The following is a 16,567-nucleotide window of genomic DNA, read 5'->3' on the forward strand; positions in this document are numbered from 1 at the left end:
TATTTCACCCCATGAGTTATCCCCCATTGTACCAAACGACTCATAAGGGCTCATTTGGTATGAGGGATAAAAAATAATTAATCTTGGTATAACTAATTCTGACATTAGTTATTTCGTGATTGTAATGTTTTTCTATTCCCATGGGAAAATGAAACAATTAATTTCGTAATAATTAGTTATGAGATAATTTATTTCCAAATCAAATGACATCTAAAATGATGAAATTAATTATCTCATATAGAAGATGAATAACTAATCCCATGATATTTTTCGTTGTAGCGAAAAGACCTAGTCTTTATAATCCCATGCCTATAATGGGTAAATAATTATAGGCATCTTCTCAGGGAACAGTGTAATGTTATAAAAGTACAACTCATTTGATTAAAGTTGTCAAAAACGAGTCTTATATTTCAGATAAAATATTTCTCAAGCTGTAGTCTTTATATATTTAACCAATATTTCCGATACGTCCGTATTTACCGAATTCCAAACACTAATTTTTCCATTTCTTTTTTAAAATGTTTATTATTCCACTGGAAACAGACATAGGTATCATCGTTTCCACGCGATTCATCATTCAACGACTTCTTCAAATACAGCCATTTTGCTAACGCTTTCTCCTCTTACCAAACAAACACCCCCCATATACCAATAAGTGCGTACATAAATTCGAATCTCTCTCATTTTCCTTTTCTCGATTTGCTCTTATATATATATATATATATATATATATATGTATTTAAGTATTTGTGTTTGATTGCATTGTGGATCGGAGATTGATCAAAAATAGTATTTGAATTTTGTTGTGAACAGAGGGCTGAATAAGAATGGGGAGTTTGAGGGCGATTTTGAAGAATCCAGAGGATTTGTATCCATTGGTGAAGTTGAAGCTAGCGGCTCGACACGCGGAGAAACAGATCCCGCCGTCTCCACATTGGGGCTTCTGTTACTCAATGCTTCATAAGGTTTCTCGTAGCTTTGCTCTCGTCATTCAACAACTTCCCGTCGAGCTTCGTGACGCCGTATGTTTCTTCTCTTCTTTTTTGGTGGCATTTAATCGCTAGCGCTTGCTATTTGGATGAATTTAAAGCGTGTGGCTAACCTCTGTGTGTGCGTGTGTTTATATACATGAAAATTGGATTTTTGTTTAGTTTTTTTTTGATTTCCTGCTTCTGTGAATTGATTGAAATTGTTAATATACTATATATATATTCCGTTGATTTGTTTTAATTTTCTGGATTCGCACATTATACTATAGCTGATATTTTGATTTTTGAAGGTTAATTTTTATTATTCTTATTTTTAACTTTAATTGAACTTTGCAGGTGTGCATTTTCTATTTGGTTCTTCGAGCACTTGACACTGTTGGTAAGCTCAGTTTACTATCTATCTAAATTTTGTTTAGTAATCATAAGGAGATATGGACCTTAGAAAACAGATGATTGTTCGTAGTATTACTATTAGCTAACATGATAAACTAGCATTTAAGTATAGTCAGAGGTAAAATTATTTAGTGATTAGTGAAAACATCAACTGCTCATTAATTAAAAAAGAAATAAAAAAGAGCAAGTTATTCTACCCATGCTAATTATCTTGCTAGTTGATATTTCGTTTTAGATAATTCTGAGCTGCCTACCAGCTTTCTGTGGAACTCTTCTTGGTTATAAACGAGCTTTGACTAACTTATATTGCTGAAATACTAGTATGAGTTATCATATGTTGTTTTCTATTTCTTTCTAGACATTCATAAGGTAGTTTTTACCTTGTAATATTAGTTGATTCAGGGGTTGCTGCAGTCATATTTTTGAGTAACACTTATTTTTCTCTTTTTCATATTTGGATGTTCTTATTCTGGACAGAGGATGATACCAGCATTCCCACCGATGTTAAAGTACCTATTCTGATCTCTTTTCATCAGCATGTTTATGATCGTGAATGGCATTTTTCATGTAAGTCTCTGAGTTCAACTTGTCGATCTCCCTAAATTCTCAATATCCTTTTTCTCTTATAATGATTGTGCTTTTGCAATTGAAGAATCCCAAATTGGAAAGACTTAAACTACTTTTGGAGGGTCACTATGAAACTTTTTTTTAATAAGTTGGATAAAACCAATGCAATGTTTCAATGTCTACCCAAAAATGTTTCTCTTTTGGCTCTGCTGTCAAACTACTACTAGAGGCTGCCCACATGCAGAAAGTTGCTAATGATCCAAGATATGGACCATATTTGATAGTTGAAAGCACATAATGCATCAGAATAGTGCCTGACTGAGGTCATATAGGAAAATGGACAAGAAGGGAAAGTAACTTTGGCATCCTTGCTTTTGTTTGATACTCTGCCACTGGTAGTTGCCTAACGGAAAAAATCAAGAGCCCATTATAACCTCATCTTTTACTATTATTGTAATCAGTGTGAGAGAGATTAGCTAATTGTTAATCTCATAGCGAATACACATCTATATTACCTCCAGCCATGGTGTTTAACCTCTTCCTGCATGATTCCCATTTCTCAAAAACACCTTCAATCATCTACTGACAATACATTCCACTGTATCTTGAAGACCACATAAATTAATGCCCACTCCTGTGACGCATGTGGTTGATGCCCTCCCCTGTCTTATTGCACATACTACACCAGCTGACCAAATGTACTTCCTTCTTCTCAGGTTGGCTAAATTGGCCCCCACGCCACACTTTGTGAAGAAGGCCATAGTTTCCTCTTGAATTTTCTAATTTGTACCTGTACCACGCAGAGGCACTGCTGGCATTAGGCATACAACACCAAACAAGTCATAATACTTTAAACCCTGTTACCTCTCTGAGAAAAATCCATACTTTAGGTTTAAAAAAAACTTGAGACCCTATAATTGCTCGCTCATCATCTGTATGCCGATTGTAGCATTCTAGTGATTACATTGCTAGCTATACACCTGCCTGCTCATGTATGGACATGAAGGAGGATCCTTCCCACCCGAAGGACTGGGCAACACTAAAATATTGACCTGAATAAGACAATGTATACTAGTTCTAAGCATTTCGGTGGGTCCTGTAGTCCAACTTTTCACTTGCTCTGGGTAAATAACTTATCTTGATTTTATTTCTTTCAATGTATAAATAGTTGGATGACAGATAGGAGAATTGAGCTTTGAAAACTATGTTCTAACCCTGGAACTATTTCTGCATTACTAGTGGTTGCAATGGACTCTTTTGTTAATTTGCTACTCAAAATGTCATGACATGTTGGCCAAAGAGGTCAACCTGACTCAGTGATAGGATGCTAAAGGGAAGGGAGCAAGTTAGAACTTAGAAATCTTCTGAAATTTGTTATACTTCTTTTTACTGCAGTTTCTTATCCTAAATAAAGGCTTTTCTTTTCTTCTATGTGTCTTGCTCCCACGGTGTCATGCGCGTTGCCCTCCCTACAAATACATTCTGTCTAGGGTGATATCTACTAATGGGGAATAGGATTTGACTTGTTAGAGAACATCTAATAATTTTATTACTATCATTTTTATATATATTTAACTTGTTTTTCACTTGTTTTTTATTCAATGTGATGATGACATGAGTTGAACTTAATGGAGAAGTGAGGATTCAGTTAGCCGACCCCAACTTGTTTGGGACTGCGGTGTAGTTATTGCTGTTTTATTATAGACTGATTTCCTAATCCCAATTTTTTAACATGTTAGGTGGTACAAAAGAGTACAAGGTTCTCATGGACCAGTTCCATCATGTTTCAACTGCTTTTCTGGAGCTTAGGAAACAGTGAGTTCTTACCCAGCTTGTGTGCTTTTCTGATACTAAGATTTTGCTCAATTGAGAGGCTACAATCAGCATATATTTGTTGAATATGATGTAGCAGTAGGTCCTCCAGAATTTAAATTCTGTTGCATGGTCAGGAGAAATCCAAATTCAACTGTAGATCCACATGATATGTCCCTAATGTGAATTCAGAAATATTTACTTATGCGTGGTGCAGCTTTCTCTGCCTTCTTCAACCCTACAAAATCTGAAAAAAAGAAATGCTACTTATACGACAAAAAATGTGAACTGGGATTGTAGTCTGAATTTCAAAATGTACAAACTCTGGGTCCCATTGTATGAGTAGGCTATAATGAAGATTATGTTCTTATATTTTGCAGTTATCAGCAGGCAATTGAGGATATTACCATGAGGATGGGTGCAGGAATGGCAAAATTCATATGCAAGGAGGTATGCAAGATGAACCATAAAGAACAGGATCAAATTATCTGATACTCACAAAAAGCAGCTTATACTTGTTTGCATTTTTTGTTTGCATTTTTTGTTTGTATGAATTTGCTTGATCTCTCAAGTTTTCCCTTTTTATGCAATTCCTCATCTTCAAGCCATTGGATTATTCCACCTACTCAAAAGTATAAACCATGGTCTCTGCTTCACTACATCGTGATTGATGTGGTATTACTAGTATTTCTGCTATTTGAGATTTGGTATCTTTTTCACCTGTATTTTGTTGAACATGTTTTGCACCAGTGTTGTTAGCCCGTACGGATATTGTCGTCTTTGTTGAATTATCATCTATGTCTTTGTTTGTTAAGTAAGACAAGGCTATTAACACTATAGAAGACAAGTACATGGAATTTGGTTAATGAGCGCTAAAATCTTGTTAGGTTTTTTGAAAGGTAACTTTAACCTTTAAGCGCGCCTGATGTGTAGGTACTTTACGATTTAATAGTTTTTTGCTGCAAGCTTCATTTCTAGAATGCTCCTTCAACCTCCATGTATTTCAATTTCAACAAATCTACCTCTGCAGGTGGAAACAACTGATGATTATGACGAATATTGTCACTATGTAGCTGGGCTTGTTGGGCTAGGATTGTCAAAACTGTTCCATGCCTCTGGGAAAGAAGATCTGGCTTCAGATTCTCTCTCTAACTCCATGGGTTTATTTCTTCAGGTTTAAACCTTTACATGTGTGGCAGGCACAACTGTCCATCTTTGAGATTCTTCTTTGTTGAGGGCAGTAATACTAACATATTTGCTATATATTGCAGAAAACAAACATCATTAGAGATTATTTGGAAGACATAAATGAAGTACCCAAGTGCCGTATGTTCTGGCCCCGTGAAATATGGAGTAAATATGTTAACAAGCTTGAGGTTTGAACTCTTCATCTCCTTCGTCTTGTATGAGTTTCTCAACTCATTTTTTCCCTGCCGTCATAGTTATTGGATGAACTTGAGTGGACTGTAGCAAGTGCAGTTGTTTAGTCAAAGCTCAGAGATGGGTTTCATTCATAGGTTAATTGACATCTCTGTTTATTGCCCACAGGAATTAAAGTACGAGGATAACTCGGCCAAAGCAGTGCAATGTCTCAATGACATGGTCACTAATGCTTTATCACATGTAGAAGATTGTTTGACTTACATGTCTGCTTTGCGTGATCCTTCCATCTTTCGATTCTGTGCTATTCCACAGGTATATCCTCTAGGTTATTTTCTAGGCTCTCTAGCCTTTCAATTTATCTCAGGCTAAACGCGTCCTACCTGAAGACATTTCTTCTGTCACACTTGACGATTCCTTTTCTAACTATTTGGAACTCTAGTTCTTGGTCTTTCCATTTATTCAATTTTTCACAAAGTGTTTCTTATTATGGAATTTTATGTTCTCTGTTTGGGAAAGTGTCGATAAAGATCGAAATAGAAAATGTATCGAATTTGCTAAAGCAAACTCTATGTCAAATCATTTAATTTCAATCTAGTTATAGATCAAGGACCTTCGTATTGTCTTATTGCCATGATTTCTATTCATGCTTGTTTAATTGACCATAGAGTTAAGTGTGGTGAATGACTAATAGTCTACAATTCTTTAAACATGGACTTGTAGGCTGGGGAAGGAAGAAATTTGCATTACAGTATTTGTTCAGTTATTTACCTTTTACAGCATCCAGAAGCATTGTTGCACCAGTATTTGTTCATGGACTTGTAGGCTGGGGAAGGAAGAAATTTGCATTACAGTATTTGTTTCAGTTATTTACCTTTTACAGCATCCAGAAGCATTGTTGCACCAGTAACTTGCTAAGCATACTTCTTTACCATGCTTTTGCCTTGTTGTATTATCTAATGGTACCAGGTCATGGCAATTGGGACATTAGCTATGTGCTACGACAACATTGAAGTCTTCAGAGGAGTGGTAAAAATGAGACGTGGTAAGAACTATGATTCTCAACATGCATTTCCTGTGACTTTCATATCCAATTGCAATCTGACCCCGTAAAATTCAGCCAATTTGTTTATAAATCGCATCTTTTGTCAATAGGACTTGTTATTATGATGGGGTAGAGAGAGATTTTGTGTACTTGCGAAACAGCCTCTCATTCCTTATTTATTTTTGGTGCACCCACAATGTTTTTATATATATAGAAGGTTGGGTGTTGTTCGTAGAAAACCACATCGTTTTGTAAGGTTTTCCATTGTATACGGGTGTTTTTTGCCCTTCATTAATAAAATCTTATTACCTTATAAAAAAAGGACTTATTATTATCATGTAATGGATTGGGTTTTATCGTTAACACTGTCTTATTGTATATTCTACCTTTCTTGTCTTTGTATCATTTCTTTGAGAACTCGCTCCACAGCATGTATTATTCATGCATCTATATGTTCTACTGCATTTGCTGATGGAATTTATTTAAAGTAGATATTGTGTTTCTTGAGTATTATTCTAGCAGTTTTTAAGCATCACATTATATCCTTGTCTTCTTAATTTTTCTACGATACCTGTCATTATTATTAACTTTTGGTTTCTTCTTTCTAGGTCTGACTGCTAAGGTCATTGACCAGACCAGGACTATTGCAGATGTATATGGTGCTTTTTTTGACTTTTCTTGTATGCTGAAATCCAAGGTATGGAACTTATTTATTCCCAATCATGCCTAATTGCCCAGTTATAATGTACTCGTGTTGAAGTTGCTGGGTCAAATTGAGGATTACCCAGTCCTTTTTGTTTAACGTTAACAATGCATGTGTTGTCTTGGAATAAGTATATGCGCACTTTTGTGGCTCATTTGGTCAATATGGACCTTGCATTACGGTACGAGAAACCTTGTGCATACAAATTGTGATGGGGTTTCTGAGTCATGTTCCTACTACAGATGCCTGTCTTTTCTTCCAGAAATACCGATTAACTTTTTGCAAAATAGTTATCCAGGAGTCTCTCTCTCACACATATGTACAAAGGTGTAGTACAAAAATAGAACAAATTAGTACACCTTTAAGCGTAACATGTTCCTATTAAAATACTGATACCTCTTAGCCTTTGAATTGATACATCTAACGATTATTTGAACCGGTGATACATAATTTGGCGAAGCTTTTGCTTAATGGCTAATAATATGGGTTATGCACTCTGTCTGCTATCTGTTTCTCTTTGTTCCTATTTTATGTCAAAATTTCCTTTCTTGATGAAAAGACATGCCACCAAAGCTGCTCTTTTATTGTTTTAGGTTAATAATAATGATCCAAATGCAACAAAAACTCTGAAGAGGCTCGAAGCTATCCTGAAAACTTGCAGAGATTCGGGAACCTTGAACAAAAGGTTTGTACATATCCTAGTTGTTCTCATCTTCATATTGCTGTGAGTATCAACTAATGCATGAACCTATCACCAGGAAATCCTACATAATCAGGAGCGAGCCTAATTACAGTCCAGTTCTGGTAAGTCTATACAGCTGACTGTTTCACGCTTTAGATACAATTTGCCTTTCTGCATTTAATATTTTCTCATCTCTGAAATTTATTGCAGATTGTTGTCATTTTCATCATACTGGCTATTATTCTTGCACAGCTATCTGGAAACCGATCTTAGACGATATGTAAGTATCATAATGACGATATACTTGAGTAGCATGCCAATTATATAGATGCATGTCTCATGGTTCAAAAATATACCCTCTATTTCGACTTTCTATTGATAAGCACGTGGATCAATGTAGGAAGTATTTTTTTTTTCCTCGCCTTCAAACAATAAGCAGGGTAATTTTTCAAATCATGATCTCTCTCTCTCTCTCTCTCTGTTACATGCTATGTCAGACTGTATTGTATATTTTTTTTTGAAGGAATATGAACACATCCTCCTCAGTTCCCAAAAAACACAATTTTTTCCTCCTCACCTTGAATGTGATTTACAAGTTATTGTCTTTAGATTGTCATTCCTGTGTCATCACAAATTTCCAAGTCTAAGTGAAAAGTTTCCCTTAACAAATCATTGTGGACTTCAATAGAATTGTAAGGTCATATTTCCCCAATGTTCAAATCTATGTCAAGAGCAACAGCAACAACAACAAACCCAGTGAAATCACACAAGTGGGGTCAGGAGTATGTCAAGAACAACAATAACATCAAAATTGCCTCGGCTCCAAGTTGTATGAATCCTCACTGTCCATTTAACTCCGTTTGGACTTTGGACCCATTACATTCCCAACGAAATTCCTTATTGATTAGTTTCGTGCTACCTGTCAGCTTACATTCCCAACGAAATTCCTTATTGACTAGTTTCACGCTAGCTGTCAGCTTACCGCAACTATCCTCCTTTATTCGAGCTTGGAATTGACAATATGAACAGGTTCACGAAGGAGGAGTTGCACTGTCAATTATGTCGGAACAATAAAATTGGAAGATCATATTATATTAGGATCGTACTTACTTCAACAGTGTCATTAATGATGATTTAATAGGTTTGTTTCCTAGATTTAAAGTTAGTGCATTGTGTTCAAATGATGGCATCACTTTGCAATTTTAGGATAACTGTGTTAAAAATCTAGAAAGATACATGGAAATTGTAGCCTTTTCAGCTTCTTCGTGGAAATCATTAACCAAGTTTATGCTCTGTCTTGCTTTGCAGTTTGGGTTACAAAAAAGAAGTCAGGTCAAGGAAGACAGCACAAGCTCTTGGCCAATTATGTGATTAGTGCAAATTTTGATGTTTGTAATTCTATGTTCATTAAGTGATAGTTGCACCTTTTAACCTGACATGATAATTACGAAAACCTATTTTTGGTGGTTTGTTGGGTATGTACTTGTTTGCAAGCTACGAAAGCAAATTCCAAGTGTTGTAGAGTCACCATGATGTAATAAACATGTCTTTTATAATAGTTTGTTCATTTTTGTGGTAAACTGACGTATTTAAATAACAGCCATTGTATTAAAATTCCATATTTCAGAAAGTGAAATGCCTTGCTCATCTCGGGGTGATCGTCAAAATGAAATGAAAAGTGACAACCTTTTTACGCATTTATCTTAAGGTGACTAGTATGTCAAACAAAGACAACCTCTGAAATAGTTTTTCATTCCTTGAGAGCACACAAGTCCTACATATATTTTATCGCGAAGGAAAATATTTTTACTTGTGGCGTAACATAAATATGAAGAGAACATTTCAGGTTTTTATTACAATCAGGACCGCTCCTGGAACATTCATATTATCAATTCAGTGGGGAGCTATGTATGTAGGTAAAATTGTATGAAAGGCTTCAATTGCATTCCATTCATATTATCAATTCAGTGTGGGAGCTATGTGTGTAGGTAAAATTGTATGAAGGGTTCAATTGAATTTCCTTTGCTGGAAAATTGTACCTCGTTTATAGGTAAAAACTAAAAAAAACTAGGTAAGAAAAAATATTTTTGTGTATATATAACTTGTTGAATTCCCCTTATACAAATAAATCTTTTAGTATAGCATCTTTTTTGACTCCCTTATTACAATTCTGGCTCTGCCGCTAGTTATCATCTGCCCATGGCAATTTTCACGTTCTAATCGGAAGTGAATTGAATATGGTCGTATCCACCGCAACTTTCAAAATCATCAGTAGGTTCTTGTTGTTCTTTACAGTCTTTTCCTGCCCATCACTCCTTTGTACAGTCTTTTCCTAGCAAGAGTTGTTGATCATGTGAAGTTTTATTTTGTGTTTCATATAACTTACACTAGTTGTATAAGGCTTATTTTTGTCTCACCCACAATCTTACACTTCTGGATCCACAAGAATCTGGGTCCACAAAATTGTGAGACAAAAAAATTATCTCATACAACTAGTGTCGGTTATATGAGACACAATAAAATTTTCCGTTGATCATGGTTTCCAGTAGACTTATAGATTAGAGCCGTCGCACATATTTTGGTATATACCAACCTGGCTACATTCAAGAGGACCAAAGCTTTTTCATATGTTATTTTTAATTGTCGTATTCACTTTATTTAACCGCAGAAAACCTCCTAGCAGCCAGTCTTTGTAGTTGGAAATGTTTTAATATGGAATTCTACAGTGTTACTATTCCTTATCTGCTGAAGGCAAAACATATTATTTGCTCACATTCTCTGAGACCCAAAAAGGGAAAACAAGTTATAAAAATGTACTAGGATAGCCATTGCTACAAAATTAATCACAACAAATTGCAACATACAACAATCACTTCTAAGTCCTTAAAAGGGGGGAAATATATAAAAGGTTACCCACAAATGGAATAAACGATCAAAAAAGGAAAGGACAAAAAGACCCCTATAACAAGTATTTAAGGGGACAATATAGAGAATATTACAAGAGGCAGAAACGATTGCAAGCAGCAGATGATATAAGCAGCAGATGATACAGAAATCCGACGGCTCCTTCATAATAAAAGAAATCCCTAAATTTCAGAAAACCTCGGCCACTTTCCTTGCAAGGACACGTTCCCTTCTTTCAATGTAACCGAAAGGAAACCATCCTGCTCTGCCTTTGCATTCACCTTCAGCCCAACCATTGTTAGAAACCTGAAAACACCAACGAAACACATTGTTAGTTATCTAGAAAACAATTGGATAATCAACCGTTTGAAAAGTATCCACTGAAGCAGTTGATGGGCAGAACTCAAACAAAAAACAGATGTTACAAAGCAGGCAAACACCTGTAACTGCTATACCACTGGAACCAAAAACTTCCAGGATGTATTACTAAATGCACCATACTATCCTTTTGTTTGTCATTTCTCAAGTGCAGATGAGTAATATCACAAAACATGACACCAACATGCAGAAGTGAATCCACTAGAGCAAAATAAACTAACAAACCTTGCGAATAACAACATATTCTCCAACAGATAAATTAAGCTCCACATCGGATTCAGCTTGATATGGGTACATGACCTGACCAACCCAGAAAGAAGCAAAGCAATTGAGCAGTCATCACTGGACTAAATCTATTCAATTTACTTGGAAGTTCAAAATACTCACTTCTCCGAGAAAGTAACCCATACTATCAGTTGATCCATTTTGTACGGGTGAAGTAGAGACACCGTTTACCTCTTCATATGAGGGAGGTGGAGGCATAGTATCCACACTAGGAGCAGGAGCTGGAGCTGCTTCAATACGCTGGCGCTCTGATAACATCTGAATCATAAAAACAAATTACCTTAGATTCTCAAATATGGTGGAAAAATCAGTGGGAGTCATCATATTCAGGATTTTCTAAAATAAATCACACATACCTCAGCTTCTAGCTGATCAAGAATCTGAAGGATTCTCTGATGGTATGATCGTTCTGATTCAACCTAATCACAAGAATGAAATGACATTTAAAATAATCAAATTTTACTTATGTGGTACCTTTTAAAAGCACTCTATTCCACAGCTCTAGGAGGATGGTTACCATGGCAATCAATCGTTGGAGTGTCAGTCTTTGCTGCTGAGCTTCAACAGCAGCCATAGCTGCTGAAGCTTCTTTTCCCAATGTATTCATATTTGACTTCAAGTCTTGTAGCTTTGCTTCGGCTGCTTCCAGTTTATATGCCATGTCAGGATGACCTGTTCCTTCTCTTAGTTTAGCTTGTCGTCTGGATACTTCAACAGCCTATCTAAGTCAGTCAGAAAAGAGAACTAGCATCTGGCAAGTGCAATTAACTGATCCAAAATTTTTATTATCATCAAAGCAACTTAAGACAACACCATGAACACATTATGTGAAAGAAACCACATTACTTGATTTAAAGTCTGCCCTACAATTTAAAACAGAAGCAACTAAATACCTGTGCTTCTGCCTCTTGTCGCATTCTATCATATCTTTGAGCTAGATGTCGAGCATCTTCCAATGGAGCTCCCATCACCATGGCCCTTAATGGTTCAGCGACCTGGAAAGGAAATATCAATAGTCAAGAAGATGGCTTGAAACAGATTGACATACTGGACATAGAACAATTGGAGTGTCCTCACACATAATTCCTAAATGGTTAGACCAAGATGAAGTCTGTTTATGGACTTCAACTTAAGTAAATAGTCTCAGTTCTAATTAAATAAATAGTTTCAGTTCTAAAAGAATTACATCTTCTAGAGCTCATCAAATATTCAAATCTTGGCCGAGACAAATAGAAAATAGGGAACCAAAACCATTAATTGATTGAAGCAGCATGATTTTGAACCCTTAAGAACATTGTTATCTAGAAGGATACATATAACTCCACCTCATCTTTGATCTAATGGCCTCAATCCAACCCCTTTCTTTGAGTTGCCCAAATGAACTTCAAGTACGACCAAGGCCCCAAAATTCTGATATCTAGGTACTTGCACTACTAACAAGTTCTCTTATCACCGTGGTCAATAGCAGGAACCTACAGCATTCCGCTTGAATTACTTTACCGTGATGAGGCTTAATTTTCCTTTATCTCCCCTTTTTCTCTTCCATCTTTCTTCCTTCCTTGCTTCCCTCTTCCTCTTCTTGCCCTTCTTGAGCTGAGTGTCTATTGGAAACAGCCTCTCTACCTGCATTAAGTAGGGGTAAGGTCTGCGTACAGACTACCCTCCCCAGACCCCACATGTTGGGATCAAACTGGGTTTGTTGTTGTTGTTGTTGTTGTTGTTGATGAGGCTTAATTTACCCAGAACAAATCTTTAACACATCCCAGGTTCATGGAAGACTAAAAGAGATAGCACGTGACAAACAGATGAACTAAATAAGACATCTCAGGCTTTGTTAGTAATGAGGAATATATTTTTTCCACTAGTCCTTTGTTCATTATCTTTGACAAAGAGTGCTTTGCATATTTTCAGAAGCTGACATTTTCTTTTAGGAAAAAGAAAGAAATTCTAGCATGAGTTTCCAGTAGCATAAAACTTGTCAATTTACGATAAATTCTCACAATATATAAAACATTTTATAGAAAACTACCACTATATTTCCCCTGAAACATAACACCATGGCCAAAACAATAGATGGCTTAGCAGAAAAAATGTTTCTCCAACAGTAACAAAGGTTGTGCAGTACGGGAAATAGTGATCCAAAATGCTTCTCTGCCTAATTTGATGCATGGATTAGAAGAAACATATGCCTCCACAAGGCATAGAAAGGTCCCACAAGACAAAAGAAGCTTACAAGTACAGAGTACTTTTGGAGCCACTTCATTTAAGTTTCAGCCTAACACCAAATATAAACAACAAAGAATATGCATCCAATACAACAATTATTAGACCTACTTGTTCCAGAGTGTGACATCAAATATAATTGAGAAGGTTATAAAGTCGAGACTATTTGATTAACCTGCGTTCCAAGGGCTTTCAACAGATTTCCCCGCTCCTTCTCCATCTGAGCACGAGCACGTGAAAAACCTAATGCAGCTTTTGACAATGTAGTACCACTTGTACATGTATTTTCAGCACCATACTTCCTGCTATCTTCTGACAGTTTAGTTCCTGTAGGAGAAGCTCATATTTGTCAACAGATATCAAAGATAAGTTTTTTTGTTTTTTTTACCTAAAAGAACAATCATCAATGTGGAAGAAGTCAGAAAATGACCTATTTCAACTTGTTTAGACCCAGTAACAATATAACCTTCAACATCACGAACAATATCCCTTTGAAAATGCTGCATTTCAAAAGATCAAATGTTTTTGAGGCGATAGCTCAATGTTTCTGTATATGTATCTCCAGTTGGAAAGGAGAAACAATAAAATCTTGACAATAGAATAAGCTCAAAAGTTCAAAGTTATGGGACTCTTTAGGAGTCAATGCCAACTTAGCTAAGGATAAAAGACAATGGAAAGAAGCAATTTATATAGGAATAACAACTAGTTGGGTTAAAACTAGTTAGCATTGTAAGTGTAAGTGTGAGCTTCAGAAATAATCCAGTTTACCTAAAAGAGCAAATTCGTTTTTTTTCTTTGACTAAAGGAGCAAATTCTTTAGAATTTACAGAATGAAATGGACTTTGATTAGGTGATAAATGGATATAGAGGATTTATATAACCAACCCCAACTCATTTTGAATCAAGAAGTTGACTGAATGATTGATCCATAGTAATGTAATTGAAGCGCTACAAGTATGTGGCTTAGTTCATTTATAGAAAGAATCTAAAAATGAGAAATATTTAAAACTCTGATTATGTAAAACCACATTCAAATAGGTATACCATGCAGTAGAAGAATAAAATCTTTGACTGGTGTAAGAGATTATATTAACTAATATGCAAGTAAGACTCAACTTCTTAAATTCAATACAAAGGCCTCCTACAAAATCATGGAAAAGGAAAACTATCAGCTGACAAAACGAGAAACCTTTGCAGCACGAGTGGATATGTAAAGCTTTTCGAGCTTATGATGCTGCTGGAGTTCGGCTTCATCAGTCACAAGATCTGAACCATATCCCCCTGCCCCAAACTGCTTGAGGACAGCCTGAAAAGAGAGAAGTGAGAAACTATTAAGTAGTCGAAAAAAATATATTAAGTACTTCCAATAACAGCAATTTGATCAGTTGCAGAAACTAAATACCAGAGAACTATTCATCCAAAAAAAAGCCTAAAAACACAGATTTGCGGCCAGAGATGGATGAATTGGAGCCACAAATCATGAGGCGAAGCTAAAACTGGACATGATAACCTTGTACAAGATTTATAAATGGAGCTTGATAGAGGCACCGATAAATATTGCAAAGGAAATTGTGGGCCACAAAATAGATATTAACATAAATTATGAGTAGAAAGCTTTGAACCCATTCTTATAGGAACTAATTGACCTCCTAAAACACATCACCCCTTAACTTAGGTGGCAGTGTCACATTCTAGTCAACTATCAATTACTAGGCTATAACTACAGTACTAGAAAATATGACTCAGTTTACAATATTTTGCAATATTTGGATGAGAAACATCACTTTAAAATAAACTAAATAGCAATCAGAAGCTTGTTGCAAGATTGTTTAGAGGAATCTAAGTACCACGCGCCCCAACTACGATATAAGAAAGGACTTCTTTAGCATAAATAGCATGGTTAATTATAGAATAGCGTGATGGCCGTAAGAAGATCATCACGTTCAAGATTTTCAGTATCTAATATTTCAAAATACAGAATAAAAGATAGTAAAAGTGCTCTACTAACTGAAGAGAGACTAAGGCAAGTCATAAGGATTTCACAATGTAGGCATTTCAGAACAAAACAACGCATTCTCATCTTCATATATAGTGAGTTTATTCCATCAAATCACCCGAAAACTCCTAGCTTGTCAACCTAACAAAAACCATAATCACTCAAAACCAGGGAATTTAGTACACATTGCAATATTGACTATGAACAATTCTAAGAAAACATGAAAACGACTTAAAAATATTACTACCAATAATTTCCATAATAGGATATAATTAACAAAATTTAGTAAATTTGAGCCCTATTGTGCTAAATAAGTCTAGCACGTGAAAAAAATCAAAATACACTTCATCAAAATCAAAAAAAAAATCAATTGAAAAATACAGCAAATCAGATATGAATCAACCTATAATTGCACTGAGCTATAAAAAGCGAGAAAACACACGATTCAAATGGATCAATTTAATCAACGAACAATTACAACGTAAATATTGATTTGAATTAGCTTATAGAGGATTAATTTATAAGTTACGTAGTAAAAAATGCTAATATGTAGAAAGAGGGAACGGATCGTACTTGCTGTTGGCGAGCGACCTGTTCTCTGAGCCTCGTGGCTTGCTTTCTGATCGCTTCCATTGACGAACCAAATGACCTTCAAAATCTATAGCAATTTCAGAGAGATTTGAGATTTCTGCGATTAGGTCTCGATTCGCCGGAGCGTGATTAAATCTTCGGACAGGCAATTTTCGAAATGGGAGAATTCGAATTGGGGTTGTTTTGGAAAATAGGGAAATATGTCTTTGAGCAGTTCTGTAAATTGTACTATTTCACCCTGAGGTTTTGAAATTTAACATGTTGCCCCTTCTTGCTTTTCTTTTAAAATAAAATGAGGAAAAAAGAAATTGCTCCTACAATACTGCTTAAACCCTTAAACTAATATTTTGGTTATGAAATTAAAGAAGGAAATAATAATTTTAAAATATGTGGTGTTAAACATGATTCATGAATAATATTTGTGTATTTACAAGACTTTTGAAGCTTATGATTTTAAACATGTCATAATATTTTGTGTAGCTATAAAAGGTTATTGTTTATTGTAAAATGAAAAGTTTAAATTAAATTATTTTAAAAAAAAATTAAAAAAATTGAACTGACCAAAAAAGAAATAAAATTGCATAAATTGAAATGGGTGGAATAGTTTCACTCAAAAAAT

General features: G+C 35.4%; 2 protein-coding genes across 3 annotated transcripts; one reads left to right on the forward strand and one right to left on the reverse strand.

Annotated features, from left to right (window-relative positions):
• Window positions 1-471: 471 nt before the first annotated feature.
• LOC107790933 (squalene synthase) lies at window positions 472-9,151 on the forward strand. 2 transcript variants are annotated; one of them, XM_016612907.2, is made up of 15 exons: window positions 472-655; window positions 814-1,022; window positions 1,326-1,368; window positions 1,860-1,949; window positions 3,689-3,764; window positions 4,142-4,211; window positions 4,792-4,935; window positions 5,033-5,137; window positions 5,310-5,456; window positions 6,111-6,186; window positions 6,795-6,883; window positions 7,483-7,574; window positions 7,648-7,693; window positions 7,782-7,851; window positions 8,880-9,151. In XM_016612907.2, exons 2-14 carry the CDS (start codon window positions 828-830, stop codon window positions 7,842-7,844), a joined length of 1,236 nt encoding a protein of 411 aa, XP_016468393.1. In that variant the 5' UTR covers window positions 472-655; window positions 814-827; the 3' UTR covers window positions 7,845-7,851; window positions 8,880-9,151.
• Window positions 9,152-10,374: 1,223 nt separating this feature from the next.
• On the reverse strand, window positions 10,375-16,138 carry LOC107790934 (SH3 domain-containing protein 2). Its single transcript, XM_016612908.2, has 10 exons — window positions 15,931-16,138; window positions 14,551-14,667; window positions 13,792-13,861; window positions 13,537-13,688; window positions 12,032-12,133; window positions 11,656-11,856; window positions 11,495-11,557; window positions 11,241-11,396; window positions 11,079-11,153; window positions 10,375-10,781 (listed from the first exon to the last, which is right to left on the reverse strand). The coding sequence occupies exons 1-10, from the start codon at window positions 15,988-15,990 to the stop codon at window positions 10,665-10,667; spliced, it is 1,113 nt and encodes a 370-aa protein (XP_016468394.1). The 5' UTR covers window positions 15,991-16,138; the 3' UTR covers window positions 10,375-10,664.
• Window positions 16,139-16,567: the final 429 nt, after the last annotated feature.

The sequence above is a fragment of the Nicotiana tabacum genome, chromosome 7 (genome assembly GCF_000715075.1).
Source record: "Nicotiana tabacum cultivar K326 chromosome 7, ASM71507v2, whole genome shotgun sequence".
Classification (NCBI taxonomy): Eukaryota; Viridiplantae; Streptophyta; class Magnoliopsida; order Solanales; family Solanaceae; genus Nicotiana; species Nicotiana tabacum.